Here is a 24,150-nt window from a genome sequence, read left to right on the forward strand (position 1 = left end):
CTTCCTTTTGCCTCATCCTGTCACCACTCTGGTCTGATTTTGAGGTGGGTAAGTACCTCTGGCGGGTGCTGTGCCACACAATGCAGCCACCACAGGAACTGCAGGCCAGGCTGTGCTGAGCTGTGGGTCATCCTTGAATGCCCAAAGGAACTTCGCAAAGCAGAGAGAGGGAACTTCCATTCACTTCTCAGATCAGTTTAATGCTCTCCTTTACAGCACCTGTGCTTCTTCTACTTTTTCCCCCTCAYTTTTTCAAATTATGTCTTTTATGCTGGAGTATCAAGCACACAGTAACAGTGATGGGGATCCCTGGCATATAAAACACATTTTTAAAGCTTTTGGGTTTTTTTTTTCCCCCTGGAAATTCCATTGTACAAATCTTCTTGCACTGGAAACATAAAACACCAGAAACATCAAACATATGCAATGCCATTTATTGAAGCTTGAAACAAATATGTCATCATAGTTTGCTTTTTAAACCTTGAAATGTTAGAACAAGCTGTGATTGTGACAAATACACATTTTTTTTCCTGAGCAATCTGTTGAAGCTGATGTGTCTTGGGCTAGTATGATAACATAATCATAATACACCTCTGCACTTAGTATTCAATTCAGTTTTGAGACTCATGACCATCTGGGTTCTGATCATAAATCCCTTTTACYTAAGAACAGCGGTGTCATAATAGCAGTGGCACTGCTCTCTTAACACAGTTCATGTTGTCAMAGTATCTTCCCTAAAGTTTTAAGCTGAGCAACAGCGATGACTGTGCTTCCCTGGGATGAAAGATTATTTTGACTAATGTCCATAATATAATTTATTAACTTTTTATTAATTTCAAATGAAATTACAGCTCCCTGAAGAAAAYAATGAAGGCAGAAATGGTTTTACTCCACACTAGCCCTAAGGAGCACTGGAAAGGACAACAATGCCTGCAGGCATTCTCCTCCCACCTGCACCATATCCACTCAGCCAGCTCCTTTCTCATCAGCCCACACACCTGGCTGCTTCTGCTGACCTCTGTGGATAAAATGTTGCAGGTACCTCTTTGCACAGAAGAATCTGCCCCTGAACTTTGTCCCACCCAAATCCTATAGAAGCATACTATAAATGCTTCTGGGAATATAGGGAGCACCTGCACTGCCCACCAGTCCAGACTGTCTGGCACTTGGAGAACTGCTCTACACAAGGCAGCCTGAGACCAAACCCTGCCCAAATCCTTCCTGAATCGGGCAGGACACCCTTGCTCCTGCGCATGATTCAAACTTCTGTGTCCAGAGGAGTAAGAACTGCYCAGATTTCTATTGCTCAAAGGGTCAGCACCCATGCAGGTCCTCAGAAAGGACAGAAGCACACTGTGAAACTTAAAAAGTATCGTGTCTGGTGTTGGCCAGCAACACCACAGACATCTATTATTGTAAGAGTGTGTGCACGCCTGCACGTGCACCACTGCAAGTCATCCCCATGTTTGTTAACCTAGCACCACATTTTAAACAGTGGATTTTGTTTTATCAGCACCTAAAACTGGGGTTATATTGCCATCACAGAGGTTAATAAATCTAACCTTMCCATGCTGCAGATTTTGAACCCCCAGAGACTTCAAGTGAAGAACTAAGACCTTAGCCAAAGGTCACCAACCTTTGAAAAATGACAATTTGACTTTTGGCTATCATTAGGTTAATACAATATAGCCAGGCTGAAATACTTCTGTTAACTTTCATAAAGGTCTGTCTAGAAAAAAAAAAAAACTACTGCTAGTTATAGTTTCACAACCATAGTGACACTTGGATTCATGGCCACGTGTCTCACTGTGTACTGCATAAAATGTGACATTCCCTGTATTACAATTTGAAAATGTAAGGTAAGTAGGTTGCAAATCTGAGATTTTCAAAAAAGCGGGAAGAACCAAGGTGTCCAAATCGTACTGAAGTCCAAAGGAATTTAAAYGTCTGCTCTTGTCCAGCTCTTTTCAAAATGCCCAGCCTTGTTCTCAGGGTCCAGTTTTGGCTCCCTGAAGTTTGTTCTGGCGTTTTCTTCACTAGCAAGAGATATGCTATTTGGCTAGTGGTGCCCTAATGCCTGAGGCCCAAGCTGTGCTGATACTACACAGAGTCTCAGATTCCTGTCCCAAGAGCCCTCAGCTCCTCYAKGASCWRGRTTTGCACTGTGGGAACAGTCTGCTKTGMGTGAGGYGGTAGAGCGCTCTTGTGGATGTGAGTTTATGCTCTRCTGGGAGATCCTGGATGAAATGAGAGCTCTATCACTGAATATCTGTGTGAATTACAAAGTTTGTAGTTTTTAGTTGGCCTCTATGCTGATGGTGTAAAATTGATTTCAAAATGCAGCAAGGGAAATTTTTAGCTGAAATGCTTCCATGTCACATTTGAAGCTGCAAGAAAGGGTTAAGTCTGTAAACCCAAATTCTATCACATAAGTGAACATGAAAATAGCAAAACTGTTCAGCTGTTAAATTCATTGCACCTTCCTTTATCATTTGTCAAAGAACAGAAGGATTTCAGTTTTTAAATGCAAAAGACTCAACTTCAAATTGCCCTTATCTACAYCCGTTCAGAAGTCTTTTGCTTTCTCACTATGTGACTCCTTCACTCTTCATGCTGTAAAGAGTGGAAGACACTACAGTGCCTGGTTCCTCAGGGTCAGCAGCTGTAAAATTCTTGAACTAAATGGAGCTGACCACTGACATAAAACCAGTGAAAGTGAGAAGTCGATAGAGAGAGGATACCACCCTTCCCAAAGGATGAGTGTTGAGGTTAAATTTTTGCTGAGAAGAAGCTAGTACAATCTCTATGCTCCATCAGTTTCCTGACAGCTTTTCATGTCCTGCACACTTGTATCATTTGTGTCTGAATATCTGTAGCTATGGAGACTGGCCATAGCTCTGACTTGGAAGTCTTGCCTTACCTGGTTTCAAATGGCCTTGGATAGTTAATTTTAAATGGAGAGGAATTACGGATGATACTTAAGAATGTTACTGCCTATCTATCAAAAGATCTGCAAAATAAAATTTTTCTTTATAGTGAAATAATTCTGTCAGAATGTATAAAACTGTCTAAGAGATACTGCTGGTTTCTCCCCTAAATGTGTAAAAAAATACACGTAGAGATGGCACTTAAGGATGTGGTTTAGCAGTGGACTTGCCAATGCTGTGTTAGAGGTTGCACTTTTTGATCTTAAAGCTCTTTTCCAACCAAAATGATTCCACAATTCTATTAAGGTGATAGACACAAACGGCTTTGCTTTTGCAGTACCAAGAAATGTTGCTTCAAACGTATTTGGGAACTTAACATCCCGTATCTGATGGGGTTTTCAGGTTACAGCAAGACATCTGTAACAGAAGAAAACTGYCAAGAACAGGTTGTTGCTGAGGTATCCTTTGGAGGTTCAGTCAAGTACTAAGAAAAGATTTTTTTCTCCTGAAAAAAATGATGTGTCAATTCATCCTGCCTACAGTAAGCAGATACTATAGAACTCTCCTTTTAAATTTACAAAGTGAGCAATGAATTTAGAGAAACACTGCCACCTCACCTTGATTCCCAGAAAAGAARGGCAAGTGACCATAAAGAGAACTGGAAATGGCACAGGTCTGTGTCTGTTGCCCCACTGGYCACCTTCACTAAGCACTCTTGAGTAAGCAGTCCTGGTGTTTCAAGTGGGTTTCAGAAAAGAGATGGAGGAACAAGTTAAACATTCTCTAAAAAAAAAAAACAAGAAAATTCTTGCAAGCCTGTTTCTAGTGTCTACGCATGCCTAAGAAGTACTATCTGCTTGTACATTGTAAATTATGTTACAAATTTTGGACTATTACAGAGAAAGAAAAGAACCAGTAAATGATGACTGATAACCCTTGGTGATGTGTTTYCCCAGTTTTGATCACAGATTTCCACTTATGCTGGATGATTCAGAAAATAAAAAGGAATGTAAAACCTGTAAACAGAAGCTCTATTCAAGGAAACAAGACAAAAAACAGCTAGTGCCAAGCTGCTTGGTTGTTGCTTTCTTGGTTTTGAGGTGGTTTTCTTCTAGATTTAGTGTAATTTTGTTGTTTGAAGCCTCGCTGATCCCCATATCTGGCTTTGTTTCGAACKCGGGGCTGGCTACACGTGAAGCAGCACTGAGTCTGTATTGATGGCAGCAAGCACTTGCCAATGCCTTTCAGCCTCTGGCAGAAGTGAACCGACAGCTGGTCCTTGCTGCACGGCAGCCCTGTGGTGAAGAAGATGAGAAGAATTAGCTGCATTTTGCTGGCATGCTCTCCGTATTTACAGAACTTGAAACGTCTTTATGCCAGACAGTCAAGCCTATTAGGGGTCTAATTTAYGGTGGCTTTATCTGGCAGTCCTGCCCAACAGAAAAGTCAAAGTGGAAGACACAGATCAGCTGTGTCTGCTGCAAAACTGAAGTTTCACTCAACAGTAATAAGTGCTGTATTTTCCAAAACAGGTCATGAGTTCACTGAAAGATCCTGGAATTTCAGAGGGAGATCCAGCTGACCCATGAAACAAAGGAAGAGTAAGCCACCATAAACAGCTGGCAACGAAGATTTATGAGTCTGGTACTTTTGCACTCCTGTAACTTCACTTCAGACTAGAACCATGGGCTGGCAGGGTCAGCAGGACAACGCAGAAAATGCACATGAAACTGCACATTCATCTCAGCTGTGCTTTAACTCCTGAAGCACTAGAGTAAGACAGGGTCTGCTACTGCCTGCGCTGATAGGTCTGTGGTAGCTTTAATGAACTGAGAGAGGCCAGATTTAGTCACATATTTGAAACTGGAGCTCCTCAGATGTGCAAAAGCAGGAAGATGGTACAAATAAGTACCATCATCTTGAGCTGAATTTGTCAGGCTCTTGTCCTGAAAATCCCTCAACACTGCAGCTAGGGAAACTCAAAGACAACTTGTATAAATGTAGTTTAAAACAGATTAAAGCAGTTYTTTTCACACCAGGCCATGAACCACTGGAATGGCTGTCCTCAGTATCCAGCCCCCAGAGCTGGAAGTCAGGGATGGGAAGTCAGATGGCCCCATAAACCAGGAGATGGTTAGTGACCTTCTTTGTGAATTTCTATGCCCTAAGGTGGGACCCACCCCAGAGTAATGAGGGAAATGGTGAAAGAACCAAACCATTCTCAATCACTAGACCTAGTTAACTACAATTAAGTTACAGAGGACTGGAAATCAGCAAATGTAATGCCCTTCTAGAGGGTCAGAAGGGTGATGCAGGGTACTCCAGGCCTTTTAAGAGTCCTAATATATGTCAGCTGAGAATGCTGGAGGACTATAATGGAAATGAACCTCAGGAAAGCACCAAACTCCTATATTCCTGCTAATTAGGATCTTGTAAATACCAATCTTCGATACGTAATATTTGGCTGAGTGGACCAGTGCTTACCCAGTAGGGATTTTCTGATATTTTATGGGCCACTTGAGTTTTTATTCACAGAAATAACTATTACTAATATGTGTAGGCAGTATTTATCTGAATCTGTCTTTCTGAACACGAGAGGGACAGGAAAAAAGCAGACTAATTCACCCCTAGGACAAAATGTGTGCTGAAACTCTCTCTGTACAGCAGCAGGAGTGATGCATCACTCTCAAGAGCATGTCAGATCTGCACTGCCCTCAGGATTCAAATCGTTGTCGAATTGTCAAATTAGACCCTTAGCACTGACTTGCTAATAGGGAAGATCACCCTCCAAAAGGCTTTTGAAGGCTTTTCCAGAAGGGCTCTGAGCTGTTTTTGTTCTTACCGAAGGGCACCTTCTGGATTCAGCAGTACACAGATTTCAGATAAATGTCTGTATCTATCTGTAAGCTTCCTTCTTCCTCTTTTCCTGGGCTATCAACCATCCACACAACTGGGCTCCTGGGCCTTTGGAGGACAGAGCTACAAGACACCCTGACTCACAAGAATAATTCTCTTCACCTCTTGACTTTAGACAGTCTCACCCTGGGGCACACTGATTTTTCTACAGATTCTTTCTGTAGGAATTTGCTTGCTTGCACCCTCAGTCCAGAATCTGCAGTTTCCAGAGAGCTCTATCCTCAGAAATGGAATCCGTTTGGACTCACTGTGTGTCCTTCCACAGTCCTCAATGCAGCCTGAGTTACCTTGGACAGGCCAATCCAAGCAGACCTACTAATTCATTTGTGGCATCATAAATCAGGGATGCACGCTCAGAGACTGCTCTCCCCATCACGGCAACATGAAGCTAGAAGAGCTGGATACACAACAGCGTGGTTCTACCAGCAGAGGAGCTGAGCAGCAGCAGCCAGGCTGACCTGCAACTGTGAGCCCACAGAACTCAAATCAAGTGGACAGATCGAGCCAGCTCCCAGTTTTTGCAGAATCTCAACAAAAATAGAGAGCCTTTTGCAGTTTGTTTTATGCAGGTCTGTTACTGTACCTGCATTTTCCCTGCACTCTTGAAGATTGCATTTCTGATRCTTTGTGGGCTTGTCTTTATCCACACACAGACCGTCATCTTCGGTTTCATTGGTTTCCGTATTCACACATTTCACAGTTCTTTGCTGAATGCCCCCTCCACAAGAAACAGTGCACTGAAAGAAAGTAATTTTATCACATATAAAACTTATTTTTTACACCGAAGTGTTGTAATATGCCAATATTTGAGCTGTGATGTAACAGGAAGCTAAAACTGCCATGTGATCCAGAAGCAAGGGCATGGCAGTTTGTTGTGTACTGCCTGCTCCATCCAGACACCTCCAGGGTGCATTGTGACCACGTTTGGCAGGATACAGCAGAGGTTAAATAGAAAAAATACAGCAGCTTGGAATGTGTAAACAGAGGGAGAGGACTGTTTTCCACAGAGGAGGATGAGGGTGATCTGAAATGCCAGTCCCTCTTACAATTTAAGACAGTTGTAAACCAATTTAGTGCAAATTAGGGCATTTTTTTTGGTTCCTGTGTCTTTTCCCAGTTTAAGTTAAACATGAATGTTTAGGTCTACAAACGACCAAGCTAAGATTTAAAAGAGCCCMAAYAAGYTTTTGTTTCTTTTYTGACATTGAAATGGTGGTTAYYATTTCTTTACAATCCCAAAAGGACTGCCAGCTGCTTGTTCTGACTACACAAAGAAGGTCATAAACCCCAAACACTTTTAAAATATCTTTCTGTACCATTCTGTAAATGTACGTAATTCTTCTGACTTCCAAAAGTGTCTGAGAATTTCAATTAGTTTTAAATTCTTTTTCTCTACAGATAAATAGTGCAAGCAAGATAAATAATTCAACAGATAGAGGAAGTCAGCTAATGAAGCACAAGAGATGAATACAGGAATGGAACATCTGTAATTTTTCTGCAAATTATCCCCTCTCTAGTGTGTATCTCTGTGCATAAAACACAACAGTACTGGTGTGAAATATACTGAAGGATCTTAGGTATTCTTGCAACAACTTTATATTAATGTTTAAAGTATTTTAGTAACGTGAAATTAAAAATTAATGCACCCATAGGGGATTAATAAATTAGTAAAATAGTTGCCATAATGTTTGGTATTCAGTTGCTTATTTTACACACTTCACTTGTATATGTAAGTGCTACACTAAATCTACRTTACATTATAGTCATGTCCCATCTAATGGCTTCGTGCCAAAACCAACTCATTACATTTTCTGTGTTAAACGAGATTCCAYTGTTTCTTTATTTGCGGCTCCTGCTTTTAGCATTCCTTCAATATTTCATTCTGCTGTGAGGAGTATTTGTAATATATGCAATGTTTATGAAGGAAACTGGAGGGAAAAAATAATTAGATTTACCAGTTTCTTTATAGGCTAGTATGTATAGCAGATACTGGAAGGTTCCCCAAAGATATGTCTCATAKTTGTCAATCATATTTCCAGGTGCTAAAGTAGGAAGCTATTGGTCAAAATTCAGAATTTCTCTTTGTGGACAAGTCCAATATTCCATAAAGTTGTTTTAGGGATCACCCAATCCCCTCAAACAGTGGAAAATTTCAARTGAGCAATGGAAGAATGCTAATGGTAACTCATTTTTTATCACACAAGATAAAAAGCCCCAGACTTCCAACAAAATCTAATGCAGCAACAGAAAGTAGAAGTTAAGTTACAATATCTGTCACCTGAAGAAATGGACATGGGCTGGTTGTTAAATGTTTAATAATGTTTTCAAGAACTCTTTGCTTGTAGCTTCAGCCCCACAGGCGCTGAGGTTGAGGAACAAGTGGATAATACGACCAAATATGGTCAACTCCTGACAAARAACAAGACAGAAACAAACAGAATCCTACCGGGCTCCAGGCCTGGTGGACCCACTGTGTGCAGGGCTGGCTGCCACACGCTGCAGTGGCATCAGGTCTCTTGGTCCAGTCGCAGCGCCCTTCTCGTGGGCAGTAGATGTGACGTTTCTGCTGGCCACCACCACACGTCCTGGAACACTGACAAGAGGGCACAGTCAGAGGGGGGGAATGATGGGAAACCAGAAACAGACAGCTGGAAATGTTCATTTAGAAATGTGGGGCCACAGGTAACAGGAACCCTGGGTCACTGGCCCAGATATTTATTAAGCTGGATGGGCCAGCCTGCACATGGAATCCTGAAGTCCGGACATGAAGGAAAGCTCTGCACTGAGACACTTCCATGTGCTTGAAAAGAGACAGGGAAGAAGCTGCCACCTGGGGAAAAGTAGGGTTTATCTACTTTTTACTTAGTCACATCGTACTGAAGGACCAAAGGACAGCACAGAAGTGGCTACACAGAACAGGCAACACAGAACTGCTCATCAGCATCACCAACAGAGATCAGCAGCCACGTGTCTGCAGGATTAATCTGTAATATCGACTGAGGACAGAACAAAATTATGAGATGCAGCATCTCAATTTTATGAGGTGGTTGGGGACATTAAAATTCAATCCATACAATAACCGAACTGCTTGGCAATAAAAGTGTCATACAAAGACAATGATCCAGGTTATTTTTTAAACATTCTTCTGTCCACRTTCTAGAACTATTTATCATTACTGATATTTTACTGTTTTTTCACTAAGTCTGTAGTAGAGTCTACTTGAAATACATGAAGTATTTCACAATCCGACATGAAACAAAGTACTAGATATACTTTGAAAAATGCATTGTTCCTSTCTTACAGGGAATTGCACCCCTATGGACAGAAAAATATATCTGACATCTGATAAGTGAACCTTTTCAATCCATTTCTAACCAGTGTCCTTAGCATGAGGACAACTGTCAGGRTTGGACTAGTGTTTTTATAAAATATTTTAAGTGGCAAACAAGTGCAATGATTTGGCTTTTTTATGTTTCCAACCCCTGCAGATTGCTCTGACAGAAAACACACATCCTGGTCTCCTCTAGGTGTGATTTTCCAGTACTCTGTCAKAATCAAAGCAAATGTCATCACCTCCCTTAAAATCCCAAAGCATCACAGGGGCACAMACATTGTGATACATTCTCCAAAGCTGCTTTCAATGGGGTTAAATACTAAAATATAATCAGACCACATGGTTTAGTTGGCATGAGTATGTGCCTGGCCGCCTCTAAGCTTGTTGGTACAGTTCATTACAAAGGGACCCAAAATTCAGACTTATATCTGGTCTGAGCCTCTGGGTCTGTGAAATTTCAGTCTAAAAGTGTAAAGGAAAATTCTAAACTCACTGTAGTGAGAGAGCAATATGAAAATGGCAGCAAAAAGGATTCATGCAAATGAACCACATTTACTGATGCAATAGGATAGCTAAAACAGATTTTCATCCAGGCCATCTGCTTCTCTCTTTCAGGAAATGGTAATTTACAGCTCCAGCTGTAAATCACTCGCAGCCCTAAGAATGGTTCTGTGAAGCTTTATGAACACCTGTGCTAATTTTTGCTGCAGCCATTCACAAGAACTGCAGAGTGGTGCACACCAGCTGCGTGCCTTCCTTGGAGCAGAAGTTCATCTGACAGCAGGGGATCTGACAGCCTCTGTTACCTGAAAGCGAGCTGCTGATTCCCAAAGCTTCTTCTAAAGAACAGTACCTCGTTCCAGGGCTCCACATGCCATTGCAAGCAAGGCTCTGTGTGACAGCTCRTGTTGAATTGTGGTTTGTAGCTCAGCAACTGGCAATGGAAAGGTCTGAGCAGCCGCTTCTCCCGAACATCAATGCAGTGAACGTCTCGGGTCTTGAAGCCTCCGCTGCAGTTCACAGAGCACTAAAACAGAGAGGGGCACATCTCCACCTGATGCTCCACTGAGGGGCTATACCTTCCCCAGTCACAGAGGAGGAGGACAAACTGAACTTTGAGCATCCTGAGCAGAGGGAATTTCCAGTTTACCATAACACCAATCTGTCTTGAGGCTTAAACACTGGTTTAGTCACAGCAGCCTGGAACATGCCATGTGAACACTTAACTGACGACACTGCTGTGGCCACATGGATGCATATTCAACTGGGAAATCTGGCCAGCTATTTCCAAAAATTTCACAGTGAAATTTCAAAGTCATAATGCAATAAATACAAAACCAGATTCTGTATTCAGGAATATTGTCAGTTCCTTAGTTGTTTCAGAGGGAGGAAGGGAGTGCGTAGCAGTTCCCACCCTCACCTTCCTTGCACCTCCATGGCACAAGGAGCATCCACACTCTAAGAAAAGCCTGGGTGGGAGAGAATGAGAGAGAAGGGAGAGGCATCCTGAGCCCCACTCACAGCCTGTAAAATCACTKCTCAGTTTAGAGCTCTGCTGGGAAGTAAAGTGAGCCCTTCCAGTCTCCTTTTTCCAGCCAGAGCTTCCTCCAAGGCCTCATGCTGCATCACCAGGTCCTGTCCCCAGGCACCAAAGTTCAGCACTTTTCCTGATCTTGAGGAACAGCTGAATTCACWACCCCAAGGATAAGGAAAAACACACGTTTTGTCTTCTTGCAGAATTAAAGCAAATTCCMCTGAATAATCTCAGATCAGTTTTCACCTTCACCACAATGATGCAGTAGCAACTGATGCTGTTCTCCTTCTCGTAAATAATCATCCTTTAGTTAAGCAAGGAACCTGAATATAATACTAGTATTAATACCTGAATATAATACTAATACTATATAATACTAGTATTATACCTGAATATAATACTAATACGAATCTATAATACTAATAGATGAAGAATGGATGGAAAGGGAATTCTTACTCTTATCCACAGGAGTTTCTGTCTCACTGGATAGATCAGTGGACAGAAGTGACTGTGTAAGAAACTGAGTACAACAGCCTCAAAACATATGGAAATTATATTTGGCATTAAACTCAGACTCTAAGATTTAGTCTGAAGCACCTTTCTTTTAGGGTAGGGAAAAAAATGAGAGTAGAGTAACAGAAAAAGCTCTACTATACTAGCAGGGAACCTAGCCATCTTGCTGTCTTAAGGTGTCTTAAAAAGGTTTGAAATGAGCAACAAAAAACAATTGCCACTTGTAAAGCAAAAAAAATTTAGTCATTTTTGTATGAAATTGTAATTAAGTTTGTATATTTCACTTGATGGAAAATCAGGAAGGTAACACAAGGAGGAGAAGCCTCTTGCCTCAAACTTGTTTCTTAACTGGACTGGCATTTTTTAAGATTTGCTTCCTATAATATTTTATCATTAGACCTCATTGCTAGCTACTCTTTGTGACATGACTATCATTCACTTATTGCAAGAGCAATGACATTTATGAAGAAAAAGTGAAGGTGAAATTGCCGTACTGCAGCTGGGAGGGCAGGATGTCTATGTATCTTTTAAAATTAATTTCGAAGGCTTAAATGTAGTTATGTAAAGCCCTGGCCTTTCCTGAACCTTCTAAACAGGCATGTAATTCCTGTACAAATCAATTTTATTTCAAAGAGCACAATAATAGCACAGGTTTTGTAACTCTAACCTTTTATTTGTGTCAATCTGCCCTCCAGCCCAATGGCACTAACATTGTCCAYAGAAATGACCTGTACTGAAAAAGTTTGAGACACCTATCTTTTTCTTTATTAAATCAACAATATTTAAACCAGAATTTTGTAGTTTATCTCCCTTTTTTTTGAAAAACAATCCATGGTTTGAAACTCAATTTTTAGACTGCGTGAAGACAAAATGTAATAAGCTTCAAGAAGTCACCAAAATCTTTCCAGGTGCTCTTCACAGGGCTGATAATACTGAAATTGAACTCAAGCACAATTCCTTGGGCTCCACTTGGCACTCTGGACACTCTTCTGCCCCTTGACCAGGCCATGGGTACAAAACTAGGACCAAACAGGACCCTATATACAGCAGGCATTCTCCCCAGTACAGTTCTGGGTTGTTTTTTTTTTTTTTTGTTTGTTTGTTTTTTGGTTTTTTTGTTTTTTTTACATACAAAACTTAGAGGTAACATGGATGGGAAACAGAGCATGCTATATACGAGGTATTACATGGTGACAAGGGTGAATAGGAACATGACACCTTCCTCTTCCAAATTCCCTCGGCTTTTAAAATCAGGATATYCCCCTGGAGGCAGATATTAAGAAGATGCCACAAGCAGCTATGCACAGCTCTGTCACACCATCTCCACAGAAGATGAGCAGAGTCTTGCTTTCCCTCTAGATGCGAGAGTGAATGAGCACAACCCACCACAGGAAGAACAAAATTCACAGCAGATGTGYTTCCAGATATAACTCAGTCAGGAAATTACTAATTACTGCTGAATGGTCAACTGGGAATCATGTATGCATTCACTGAGTAAATAATTGTTTTAAAAATGAAGTATTGAGAATTTCATATTCACTGAAATCTGCAAGCTTACTGTTCACACACAGCTCTGAATGAAGTTACCTTGCTCCAATTTCCTGTTTTCCAGCTAGCACATGGGCGGAGATAACATCTCCTTGCAGGATCAGGCTTTTTCATGTCCTGACAGTGAGAGGTGTTCCTGCTGCTGCACTCCACGTGTCTCCAGAATGCCCCCAATCCACAGGTGGTAGAGCACTGCACAAGGGCAAGAGGAAAGCCCAGGGGCAAAACTCAACATTAGTACATTATTCTGGAAACAATCCTGGAACCTAAATATAAATATTCATAGCCATTTTAGATTACTTAGGTTATCTGAGATACTCACAAGAGGACTTCAAATTCACCTACATTTTATTTACTATTCAAAAGGAGGGGGTTCTTTTGACAATACCAATCCTGATTCATACTATATACTTATTTTCTTTGGCAAACTCCTATTATTGAGAGATTCTAAATCTGAACCAGGTGTTCCACTGTTTTCTTCCGTTATCTTTAAGGATCCAATATAAAATGTAATTGCCTCCAATCTTCAGCATTGTTCCCTCTCTACCCCTAATACTGCTGATGAGATAGTCAGCTAATAGACTGCATGATGCTAAAAATCTTAATAAATGTGCGAGAATCTTGGGAAAACAGGAAGACGTTTCTCTGAATTATTAGTTCAGCAAGTGGCTGAGTGTTTTCAACATTTGGGAGGACTTGAGTGCCTGAAGAAAGAGAATATTGATTATTCCAGTCCACATCCCAAGAGTGCAGTCTCCTTACAAAAAACCCAAACACTGTCATTGCATTCTGAAGCAGGAAGGGGTAAAAAGTGATTGGAGATACCCATTCAGTTTTTTCTGCCTTAGAAAGTGAGGTACAGTGCACACAAAGAGCCAAATCCAACATGCAGCCTCTAGCTGGCATGAGAAACAGCATAAATAATCTTGGATCAAGTCAGCAAAATGATGAAGAGAGCCAATGGTATCGTGTGGTTTGAATTCCCTGTGGGGAAGTAGGAAAGTTAAATATGGAAAACTGAGTAAGTGTCCTTGGAAAAATAAGGAAACATAAGCTGAAGCTAAGGCAAACAAAATCAACATTGAAGATTTTTGACCACATGGAGATTCCTGGGACATGTGTCCAAGAGGCCATGAAGATCCTATTAAAAGAAACTCCATACCCCTGTTCAGTTCTGCCTATCCAAGACAATTTTTCTGAGTGGTGGACTGCCCTTGTCTTGCTTCTTGATGGTTTGATGCTTTTACCAGCTTTGCTACACCAGTCTGACAACACCCAGGCTTTCCTGAAGGGCTGCTCAGTCTGTGTCCAAAGCCCCATTCTGAGCACAGGTGAGAAGACCAAAGACAGCTCCACAGATGATGCTGGGCAGATCATACTGAGAAAGCTTTATATTCTTGTCTGAAGAAGATGAAACACAGCAGCATTCTTTCAAAATCTGTTGTGTGGAGGTCACAGCACTGTTCTTCCCTACTCAAGTTAGCACTCTCCCTTGAGAGGCAAGTGCCAGCCCTGTTATGGGACATGTAACACCTTCCCATCACAGTGACTATCAATGTTCTTGGCACTATTTATTTTATTTATTGCTATTTATTACTACAGAGCAGTGTCAGAATATTGGTGGCTGCTAAAAGAGAAAGAGCACAGCCAGACATTCATCTAGGTAGATACAGTGGTCTTGAAACACCAGCGCCTTGGAGAGAGGTCATCTAGAAACAGGCTCAAAATTTTGCTAAGAATGGGTAAACAGAGCAAAAATAAAGTCAAAAAACTGTAGATAAAAAATTAACTAAAAGTAATGAACAAAAATAAAAGGTTCTGTGAATATTAGACTCACAAAGTGTGCATGTGAAACGGATAACTTTTATTTAATAAGAATGGCTGACTCTAAACAGAACCATGGAATGGTTGAAATTAGAAAGGACCTTTGCTCAAGCAGGGCCATCTAGAGGCAGCTGCCCAGAACCATGTCCAGATGGCTTCAGAATATCTCCAAGGATGGAGACTCCACAAATTCTCTTTCAGCACTACTTGAAATTTGTAAAAAAAAATTAAATGAGCCACACTTCCCATAAAGTTTAACAAGAAACAAGAGCTTGAGTGAGAATAGCAAAAGATTACTAGATCATTAAAGAATAACGAAGTTAGATGCATTAAGTATCCTCAAAATTACTTCATCAGTTCTGTGAAACCAAATGCATTAACCTTATCTCTACRAGTGTTCTTCAATAATCTTTGAACTGTTGAGAATTAATTTTTATAATTAATTGGAAAAGATTGGAAAAGTCTCAGAAGATTAGATAAGAACATCTTTCAATTTATCTCTAGGAGAATAAAAAGTCCTATCTGTGGTCTAATGGAATGCTTCACCCAAGCTGGCTTCACAAGAAGATGAAATCCAAATTAYTAAACAATGAAGACCAAAATAGCAAGTACTAACAAAGATGATAAAGCAATAGAAAAGCCCACATGGATCTATCTAGAAGAAATAATTCAATTGACTCTAATATCCTGCTCTGACAGGAGGGCATGGCTTATGAAAATAAGGAGCTGGGTGGTGTGATGCATTTTTTACATGATTGCATAAAGTGTTCCTTTTGCAAATGGTGTAAACACAGTCTAGGTGAAATAATTATGAGATTGGTGTTCAGCTGACGAAGTGGTTCTCAGTGGTTCAGTGTCAAAATGAACAGGTTTTTCAAACACAGTCCTGCAGGGCTCTGTCCCAAGCCAATCTCTCTTCAGCATTTTCAGCTCAGCATTTTCATTAACTAACGGAATGATGAAAGACACCATGCACTTAATATATCTGAAGATAATGACAAGTTGGGAAAATTTTGAAATATGTATTTATGACATCTCACCATAATAAAAGTTGTAAGAAAGTAGTAACCTGAAATACAAAAATAGAAGCTGAACACTACATTTAGGGAAAACTTCATGCACGCATACATACATATATATATATATATATATATATATACATACATACATACTTAGCTCCCAAATATAACTGAGAGCTTCTGCTGATCCAGAAATACTGTTGTAGGGATCCAGGGTTCACAATGGACCCCAAATTGAATAAATCAAAGTGAGGTGGTTACAAGACAAATCTCATTTCTGCAGTCACAAAGAGGGTAATAAATAAAACAATAGTAATTACTCCGTTTGATATGTCATGTGTCCGCTGGGACCACAATGAACATCAYTGACAAAGAAATATGTGATGAAACTGGAGAAAGACCAGACAAGAACAAAGTCCCCAGATATTTAGAGAATAATAGGAAAATCTGAAAAGAATTTAGAATCAAACCCCAAAACAGTTATCAAGAAGATAATTATCCTCCACAGCCTGCATATAAAAAACTGGAATCTTTCTTTTCTTTATGGAAGATGTGGGCTATGCATAAGGAAAATATTTCAAAGTGAATAATGAATGACTAGGACAGACTGTGGCATGGCAYACTTTTGCTCTGGCTGTGGTGGGCTTAGGGCACAACCTATCCCTTGATGCTCTCTTGTAGGCTCTTGCACCCAAACAGATCTAAATGCAGGACTTCCCTGATGGGGTAGGGGCAGGAGGGTGGACAGGGCTTCACCAGCCCCGCTAGAATATGGGAAGCTGAGAGTCTTCTCACCTGGCCACAGGAAGGCACAAGATGAAACTTCAACCTGCCATCAGGAGTGCATGTCCTGAACCAAAGGTGACAGAGCAGGGTCGTACCCATTGTCTGCATCCAACACGATCCTRCTGGCCTATATGTGCCTCCACTGACACAGGACACTTTTATCCACTGTCCTTTTTGGCTATGCATTTCTCAGATTTTAAATCCTTCCCAGCAGACCCAGGAGCAAACAGGTACACAGAAACAGACCTTTTACAGCCTTCTCCATCAATACTGAGACCCTGGGGCAGATCAGTGCTAGGAGGTTTCCAGATTAGACCCTGTTTAGCTTGGTAAAAAAGGCCATTAAAAAAATGAGATTATGAGTTCAGATACCTACACCTCTCACTTTAGGTATCATGATTTCCAGAACATAAAATCTACTGGCATAAAAAGAACTCTGTTTACATAAAAATAAAACTTTACAGGGGGAAGGTTATCAAATTGGAGTTCGTAAAATAGGGCCCTGTGATGACTATATTCATTCTTTGTAAGCAATCTAATCTTAGATACCCCAAGTTACCTCTTTTTTTGTGATAAGTATTTCATATGAATGCATGATACTGATTTCAGATAATTGTGACAAGCTAAGCTTCATTTTTCAGGCAGCTGTTCACACTCTCCACTTCTTATGAGCAAAAATTCTTACCTCACTCCAGTTGCCCACTATCCAGTACGCATCACTGGGCAAATTGTTGGATGCTATTACGGGGCTGTTTCCTGTGACATTCATTAAAACACCCTCAGATGCTGCACTCTGGTTCTTTGAAGCATGCTGGAGAGCTGAGGATGGTGTGCTGGTAGTTACAGGGTCAGGCACATTTATTTCTTCTCCACTGTCAGTCTGGTCTCTGGGCGCACGGCCAAGCACCGTGGGCATTTCTGGGGTGGTAACCTCGACAACAGGAACATCAACCTGCAGGCTGACAGAGCTTGCTGCTGTYGGAAATGCCAGCCCTTGTGCTGCTCTGCTAGCAGGATTGAGCACAGCAGGGTCTGGTGGGGACTGAGAAGTCACACTCTCATTTGGAGTGACAGGAGAGGCAGTGTCCGAGGTTGTGCTTCTGGTTCCGATCTCAGCATTGGGTTCTGTGCTGTAAAAGAGATCAGCCGGTTTCTTGCTGACTCCAGGTGGCCCATCAGTGCTGTCAGATTCCTCAGTTAAGTAATCATAACTGGAAGTTACTTCTGAGTTACTGGTAAAAGAAGAAACAGGAGTATCCTCACTTCTTTGCATTTCATTCTCTGCAGTAGAAGCTGTCTCACTTTGAGAAGTGTTTTCAGCCTGACTTATAATTTCGGTACTTAAGCTGTTGTGAAAGGGCCATGGAGTAGTATTTTGATGTGAACTGTTTTCAGTAGTAACAACTGGGTAATTGTAAACATCACTTGATCCAGTAAATTTATTTTGTAGTGTCCTGTTGGCTGCTCCCTCTTTTCCTGAGACATTACCCAAACCAGAGGACGTAGGCAARGAGGGAGTTGCACTTTCACGCTTGGGTACTTTTGTTGTTGTGTGGAACCTGGGGTTTGGCCTGGGTATTCTGCGAGGAAGACTCCGTTYAGGATCAGCAGTTGTTTTACTGATTATGATCTTGCCTCTTCTGGGTGCCTGTGGGGGCATCAGGAATCTCCCAGCAGAGGGGCACTGCTGAAGCCCACACAGGGCCTTGGAGTTTGGTCTCTTGGAACTATCACAGGGCTCATCATTATTTTTGGCACAAGTAACACTACGAGTCCTTATTCCACCACCACAAGTGACTGTGCACTGCAAATGAAAAAGAATTAATGCATTTTCACTCTGCTGCATGTAAGWATCTGATGGCATTTTATTTATAATAAAAAAGGATCACGACAAATAATCAATTACAAAGCCTTTCCTGAAGAACAGGCCCTTCATTCTAGTGATGCTCTGCTATCACGGAGTTCTTTCCAAATTTTTCAAACAGTAAATGTCACCTTGGGGAAATAGCAGTGAGGAAAGATTACATGATAAAGACAAAATACCAAAGTAATATGACAGAATTTGATTTCTTCATTGACTCTCAAAGTCATCTAGCCAACACCTTCTCCAACAGATCTATAAAACACAGACTCAAAACCTGCACTCAAACCCAAACCTGACGGGCTCAGTGCTGCTCACAGTGCCACAAACCCGCTGTGATGATCCACGCAGCTCACAGACCCTTGTTGTCTTTAGGAAATTGATTTTTCATTCCATTTTGGTATAACCATGAACTGCTGCCAGAGCTCCTAGCATATCTCTGCTCAATTAGAGACTACAGAAAGTAATTAGGCTACACAGCTTCTGTTTAAATGGGAGCACAGCTGTGTGTGAAGGGTGCTGGAAGCTAAGGAGAAGCAGCTTTTCTGTGATGTTTTTCATCCTCAGGCCCACAGGCACAGCCATGCCTTCAGCAATTGCCACTCCACTAAAGATTTTGTGAAATCACACTTCTCTGGTTCTAGATACTAAAATGGATGACTGGCTGAGTAGGAATGGAGATGTTGCAAACTACTGGAGGAATTCTTAGGATACAAGGGAGCCTAACCAGGTGCTCACCATGAAGTGATGAACACTCCTTTTTCCGGAACTTTAATGCCCCTGGCATATCTAACTCATTTTAGTCATGGGGCAGTACAAACACCAGTGACCTTGTGTTGCTGGTAACCACACCTGTAAAATAAAATCAGCTCTGCAGCAACAGGAGCAGTGGAGCAAGCAGAGCAGCCTCACAGCAGGTAAGTTCATCAGCTATTCTGTCTGTCCTCCCTGCGCTTCCAGGTGAGCAGCACATCAAAGTGCTGTGCAAGTTCACATCAGCTCGATTTCACCTCTGAAGTTGTTCAGCAAAGGATTTTTGCTTTCCAAGGAAGACCACAACTACTAACACTGTGTTGCTGCTTACACAGAAATACAGCTCACTTACTTAGCCAGACTTTGCCACTTGCATGATTTAGGATAGCATTCAAGGGAGTTAAAAGGAACGTCCAACCTTATTAACTTTTTAGGGTAATGGCTGTCTGCCAGAATTAGCTTTAGACTATAGTCGTGTAGTAAAAAGAGATTTCAGAATGACAACATGCTATCCTCATTATCTACCTAACGAAGCATGTTTGGTTTGTAAGACACAGCATGATCTTTTAGCAGACAGATAAGTTTACAATAAAAGGAAGCTTTACATGAGTAAAATCTCTCCCTTTCATTCACCAATAAAGAACATTCTGCAGCTACAAATCTCCTGACAATCCTGTCATTTGTGTAGGTGAAACAGCCTGTCCAGTTTCTGCAGGCGTAAAAATGCATTTTTGTCAGCAAGTTGTAAATAAAATCCAACAGCACATGAGCACTGGCAGCATGCCATTCCTATATAATTGTACTGCTAGTCATGCAACCTCAGTCTGTTTTCACAGGCATTTAAAGCATGGGGGTGACTCAATTAACAAAACAATCAACATTCTGTGATGATGGTGTGTGGTAGCATAAACCAATCCAATATTGTCACAAAATTTAATTAGCTCAGTATGTGAACTGGGGTTCACAGCAGTGAGTTTAGTGGAAAAAAAAAAAAAAAAGACTCAGGGAAAAGAGGAGAGAGGAGTTTTCAAATGAGATGGAAATATGTATTTTCAGCTGGGACCCTCGTTCAGGAAGGGACCCTCAGCCATCATCTACTCCAACTGCCCGAGCATTCCTGGCTGACCAAAAGTCAAAGCACACTGCTGAGGACGTTGTTCAAATGCCTCTTCAACACTGACAGGCTGGGGACATTGAACACCTCTCTAGGAAAGTCTGTCCCAGTGTCTGACCAACCTCCTAGTCGAGAAATGCTTCTCAATATCCAGCCTGAACCTCTCCTGGCACAGTTTTGAACGATTCCCATAGGTTCCCAAAGCTATGGGAWAAAAGGCAGAGTCTTGAACACAAGAGATGTGAATCTAAAGAACGTAAAAATGCTTCTTTGCTGGCCATGACTGTCACACAGATGCTTTAGCTCTATGTTCTACAGTTACAAAAGCTTAGCAAGTTAACACACAACACCTGCTAAAGCCCTTAGAAAGCAGGGCTGCCTTTTTTCCTTCTGCACAAAGGATTTGTGAACATTAAACTAAAAAAAAAGTACTTAGAAACAAATTTTAAAAGGTAAACCAGCATATCGTTGGTCTTCTCTGCAGACTATAACAGGTCATTCTGAGGGAAAGTTCAGTGTTTCAGCTGACATAAATTTACCTCAGTCCAGTTGCTCACTGTCCAGTCAGAGGGGCACAAGACATCTCTGTTGCATGACAGATGGGTCTTTGGTTTGAGCAGGTGCTGGCACTCGGTGACATCCAGCGCCTGCTCATCAGATCCCACSGTCTGGATGCAGAGCACAGTTCGCTTCTTCTGGCCTGTGGGGCCACACGTGGCCGAGCATTTCTGCCATTCCCCTGCCCACCACCTGAAACCAGCCAGGGGAGAAACATCAGAAAACAACCACCGCAAGCACATTAAGGAGGAGGTCAGAGACTACAAGAAAAAGAGCTGGTAATTTAAAATCTGAGCCCAGACACATGTTCTTCACATTAAGTTAAGATCACTCAAGCTCACCCACCCACTCTGTTCTGTAGTACCAGCCAATGGGTGAAAGACAGAAAACAGAAGCAGGCAGAATTTACAGACAGAAGTAGGCACTGAGCTTTATGTTTCAATGAATTATAAAAWTCCACTGAGTAGACTGTCTTTTAAATCCAAACGTGAGGAACTGCTGGCAAACCAACTAAAGGAAGGAATCTATTACCTCACCCTGTTGTTTTTCTGGTTACTGCTACCTCAGTATAGAAGAGTTAACAGATGAGTCACTGGGAAGTCTGTAATGATGGCACAGAGGTGGAAAAGGTCCCTTTACYGTGTCTGTGCAGCCAGAATTGCYYAAGTGCTCAGACTGGCTYTCCATAAGGGTCACCTCACCAGGCYCGTRGGGGAAGCAGTGAGGCACACAACCCCAAAAGCAGGTTAGAGCTCTATTGTGGAGGGATCAGTGCCCTGCAGTGCTGTACTTCTGGGCATGGTGTCCAGGTCTGCACGAAGCTGGACTTTTCTCAACTTTCACAAAGTAGGAATGAGGCCCTTGTGTGTCTCTATTATGACTAAAGTCAGTCTTCCCCGTGGAATGCAATGTTTCTCCAAATTTAGAGTAACTGTTTCCTCCAGAGCAGTATTTTCCAATGCAAAACACTTTACCAAGAGCTGCCCCCTTTACATTTGTTTCACCTTAGTCTTTCTCCAGCATCATCCAACTACTCTTCCTCATGCTGATCCAGAGCAGATTGTGACCTGCATAATCTGTCTTCCAATGATAAGGAAGGGGAGCGAAAAAATTTCTGAATTTCTACAGTTTCAGAAGCACTGGCATCAACTGTGATGTTTGCCTAAAGATTTATCWTTATRGTCAAGATAAAAAACYTAAAAAGGAGGAAAAKAATCAAATGAAGAAAAGCCTTTTTTCCATCAGTTAAGAGTGCCCTAAGCAAGAACACAACTTGAAGCTGCTGTATGAAAATCTGGCCCAGCTCTAAATGCTAAGCCACAAACTCCTRCACAATATTACTTGTTCCTGAGTTTTCAAGGAGGTCATGACAAAGCCTTGCAATGAAAACAAAGCAGGAATATATCTTAAAACTACCTTTCTAGAAAAAAAAAGGCAGAAAAAAAATTTTTTTTGGCTTACAGCCAACACCATTCTATTTGGGTTTTTTTTTTTTCCCTTTTAAGATCCTTGAACTAAGAGACAAAATAACCCTGTTCTGAAAAATATATCAAAGTTCAACATCCAGATTTGTAACAGTTTTTACTCCTTGCTTTGTTTTTGCTGACAATCCCTCTCCTCTTGTCACTGTAGTTTCCAGTCAGTGACAGCTCATTTGYAAGAGAATTAAAAATGTTACTCCAGAAGTGTTTTGTGGCTCCGACTACTTTGCTCCAGAATGCAGCCCACTGCCATCACAACCCTGAGGCAACATCTCTGAACCAAATTAAAAAAAAAATACACCCCAAATGTATTTCTCCTCCTCCTGCCTTCCTTCAGATTGTTTTTTGTTCTTCCAGGCTTCTGCAAACAACTGTGGAAATCTAGTAAGTAAAAAGTCAGCACACCTCAGCAGAACAGAGGAAGAAAAAAAAAAAAAAGGGAAGAATAATCACCACCTGAATCAAGCCATTTCAGAGTTGTTATCATCTCTTCCATCTTCTTTACAATTCTGTCTTTCCTATAATCTTGTAAATTGCTGGCATTTCGGCACAAATGGCACACAAGTATGTGAATTGCTCTATTGACTTTAATGGGACCAGATTACATATTTCAAGGTACAGATGTGCTAAACTGACTCCTCTTCCCCCTCAGCATTTTCAAATGGCTCTGACTGAGTGTTCCACAACTGGCAGGTTGAAATACCAAACTCCAAGCCATAAATTATCAGATCTTACTACAGAATGCACGTAGAGCAGCAGTAATGGTGTGGGRTTAACTATTGCACACAAAACACTTTTAAAAGCTGTGCGAGTAGTAGAGAAAATCAGGTGTTCCACAGTTAGAAAATCCCAGAATTAAGATTATCAGCATCTTTGTGATCAAACTTGAACTACAGTCAACCATGAACTTTTTCTGTAGACTTCTTTCTCAGTGCAGGTAACTTTAAAAAAACTTGCTCTAACTGGAAGTTCATTCTTATTAGCAACTGGAATTTTTGATGATGTATTTTTCTATTTTCATCCTAGGATACATGCATATGCCTTAAGAATCCAAGAGTCAGAAATCTGGCATGGAGCCACCTGCAAATCTTGTCTCTTCATGTTTTCTCCAGAGGACCTGAGCTGCCAAAGGGGATCAAAAGCAAATCAAGGATGGCAAAACCGCCAACATTTGTCTGCTCAAGTTCAGGACGCCCCAGAGCAGGTTGTGGACCACAGAGAAGGGAGCAGCACCTCAGGAACAGCTTTGCCAAACTCCACTTGTCTTGGAGCTTTTGCTGTCTCCTCCCACGGCAGAGGCATAACCAAAACTGGAGCTGAGTGCTGAACACACATCCATAATTTACACAATTGACATTACTGAGAGCAATCTGAGCTCAACGTGCAACTTCTGACCTGAAATGACAAGCTGCCAGACCTCCCAGCCAAACTATGGAGTGGAGGGCACTGCCAGGCAATCACAGCTTTTGGCACATTTTAAACAAGGCTTTCCTTAGATCGCAAACACAGAGAAATGCTTGGAAAAGAAAAGATATGCAGAATAAAACCAGCAGGCAGATGAGCTGACTGTGGAGAGACTGGGACAAGCTGGTGCAAACTACGTTGCCATCCAATACTTGCTCCTTACTCTGGCTTCTGATTCCACCTCTGGCATTTACTGCTCCAGCAACTCAGTGCTTCTTTCTGAATTATTACTGCATCACCTGATCCCTGCAAAGTGAAATGACTGTCTTATCTCCTCAGGCAGACATGGCATGGAGAGACTGTGGTAACAAACAAACAAACAAGCAAAATGCACAATTAAGTAATTAATTTGCATGAGCACTAATTCTCCTCAGGCTGACAAAACAGCAGCCTGTCTGGTGAAAACATAACCTCAGGCAGTTTTCAGCTTAAGGTGTGAGTSCTCAGCTCTTCTGCAATCAAGCCTGGGACAGGGATAGGAAGAAAATCTCGTTCTTTCAGGGGGCATTCAGCTGCCT

The 24,150-nt window shown here is 41.5% G+C and overlaps 1 protein-coding gene across 1 annotated transcript in view; it reads right to left on the reverse strand.

The window, feature by feature from the left end:
* Positions 1-2,191: 2,191 nt before the first annotated feature.
* ADAMTS12 (ADAM metallopeptidase with thrombospondin type 1 motif 12) overlaps positions 2,192-24,150 on the reverse strand; it is a 141,962-nt gene continuing 120,003 nt past the window's right edge. The window contains exons 18-24 of the mRNA XM_057364647.1: positions 20,669-20,879; positions 17,087-18,205; positions 12,812-12,964; positions 10,031-10,204; positions 8,290-8,436; positions 6,427-6,580; positions 2,192-4,222 (exon numbers count right to left, since the gene is read on the reverse strand). Coding sequence (XP_057220630.1) covers positions 3,987-4,222; positions 6,427-6,580; positions 8,290-8,436; positions 10,031-10,204; positions 12,812-12,964; positions 17,087-18,205; positions 20,669-20,879 — 2,194 coding nt within the window. The 3' untranslated portion in view covers positions 2,192-3,986. The remainder of the gene's footprint in view (positions 4,223-6,426; positions 6,581-8,289; positions 8,437-10,030; positions 10,205-12,811; positions 12,965-17,086; positions 18,206-20,668; positions 20,880-24,150) is intronic.

The sequence above is a fragment of the Malurus melanocephalus genome, unplaced genomic scaffold, assembly GCF_030028575.1.
Source record: "Malurus melanocephalus ecotype Western Australia unplaced genomic scaffold, MMel_1.1 scaffold_41, whole genome shotgun sequence".
Taxonomy (NCBI): Eukaryota; Metazoa; Chordata; class Aves; order Passeriformes; family Maluridae; genus Malurus; species Malurus melanocephalus.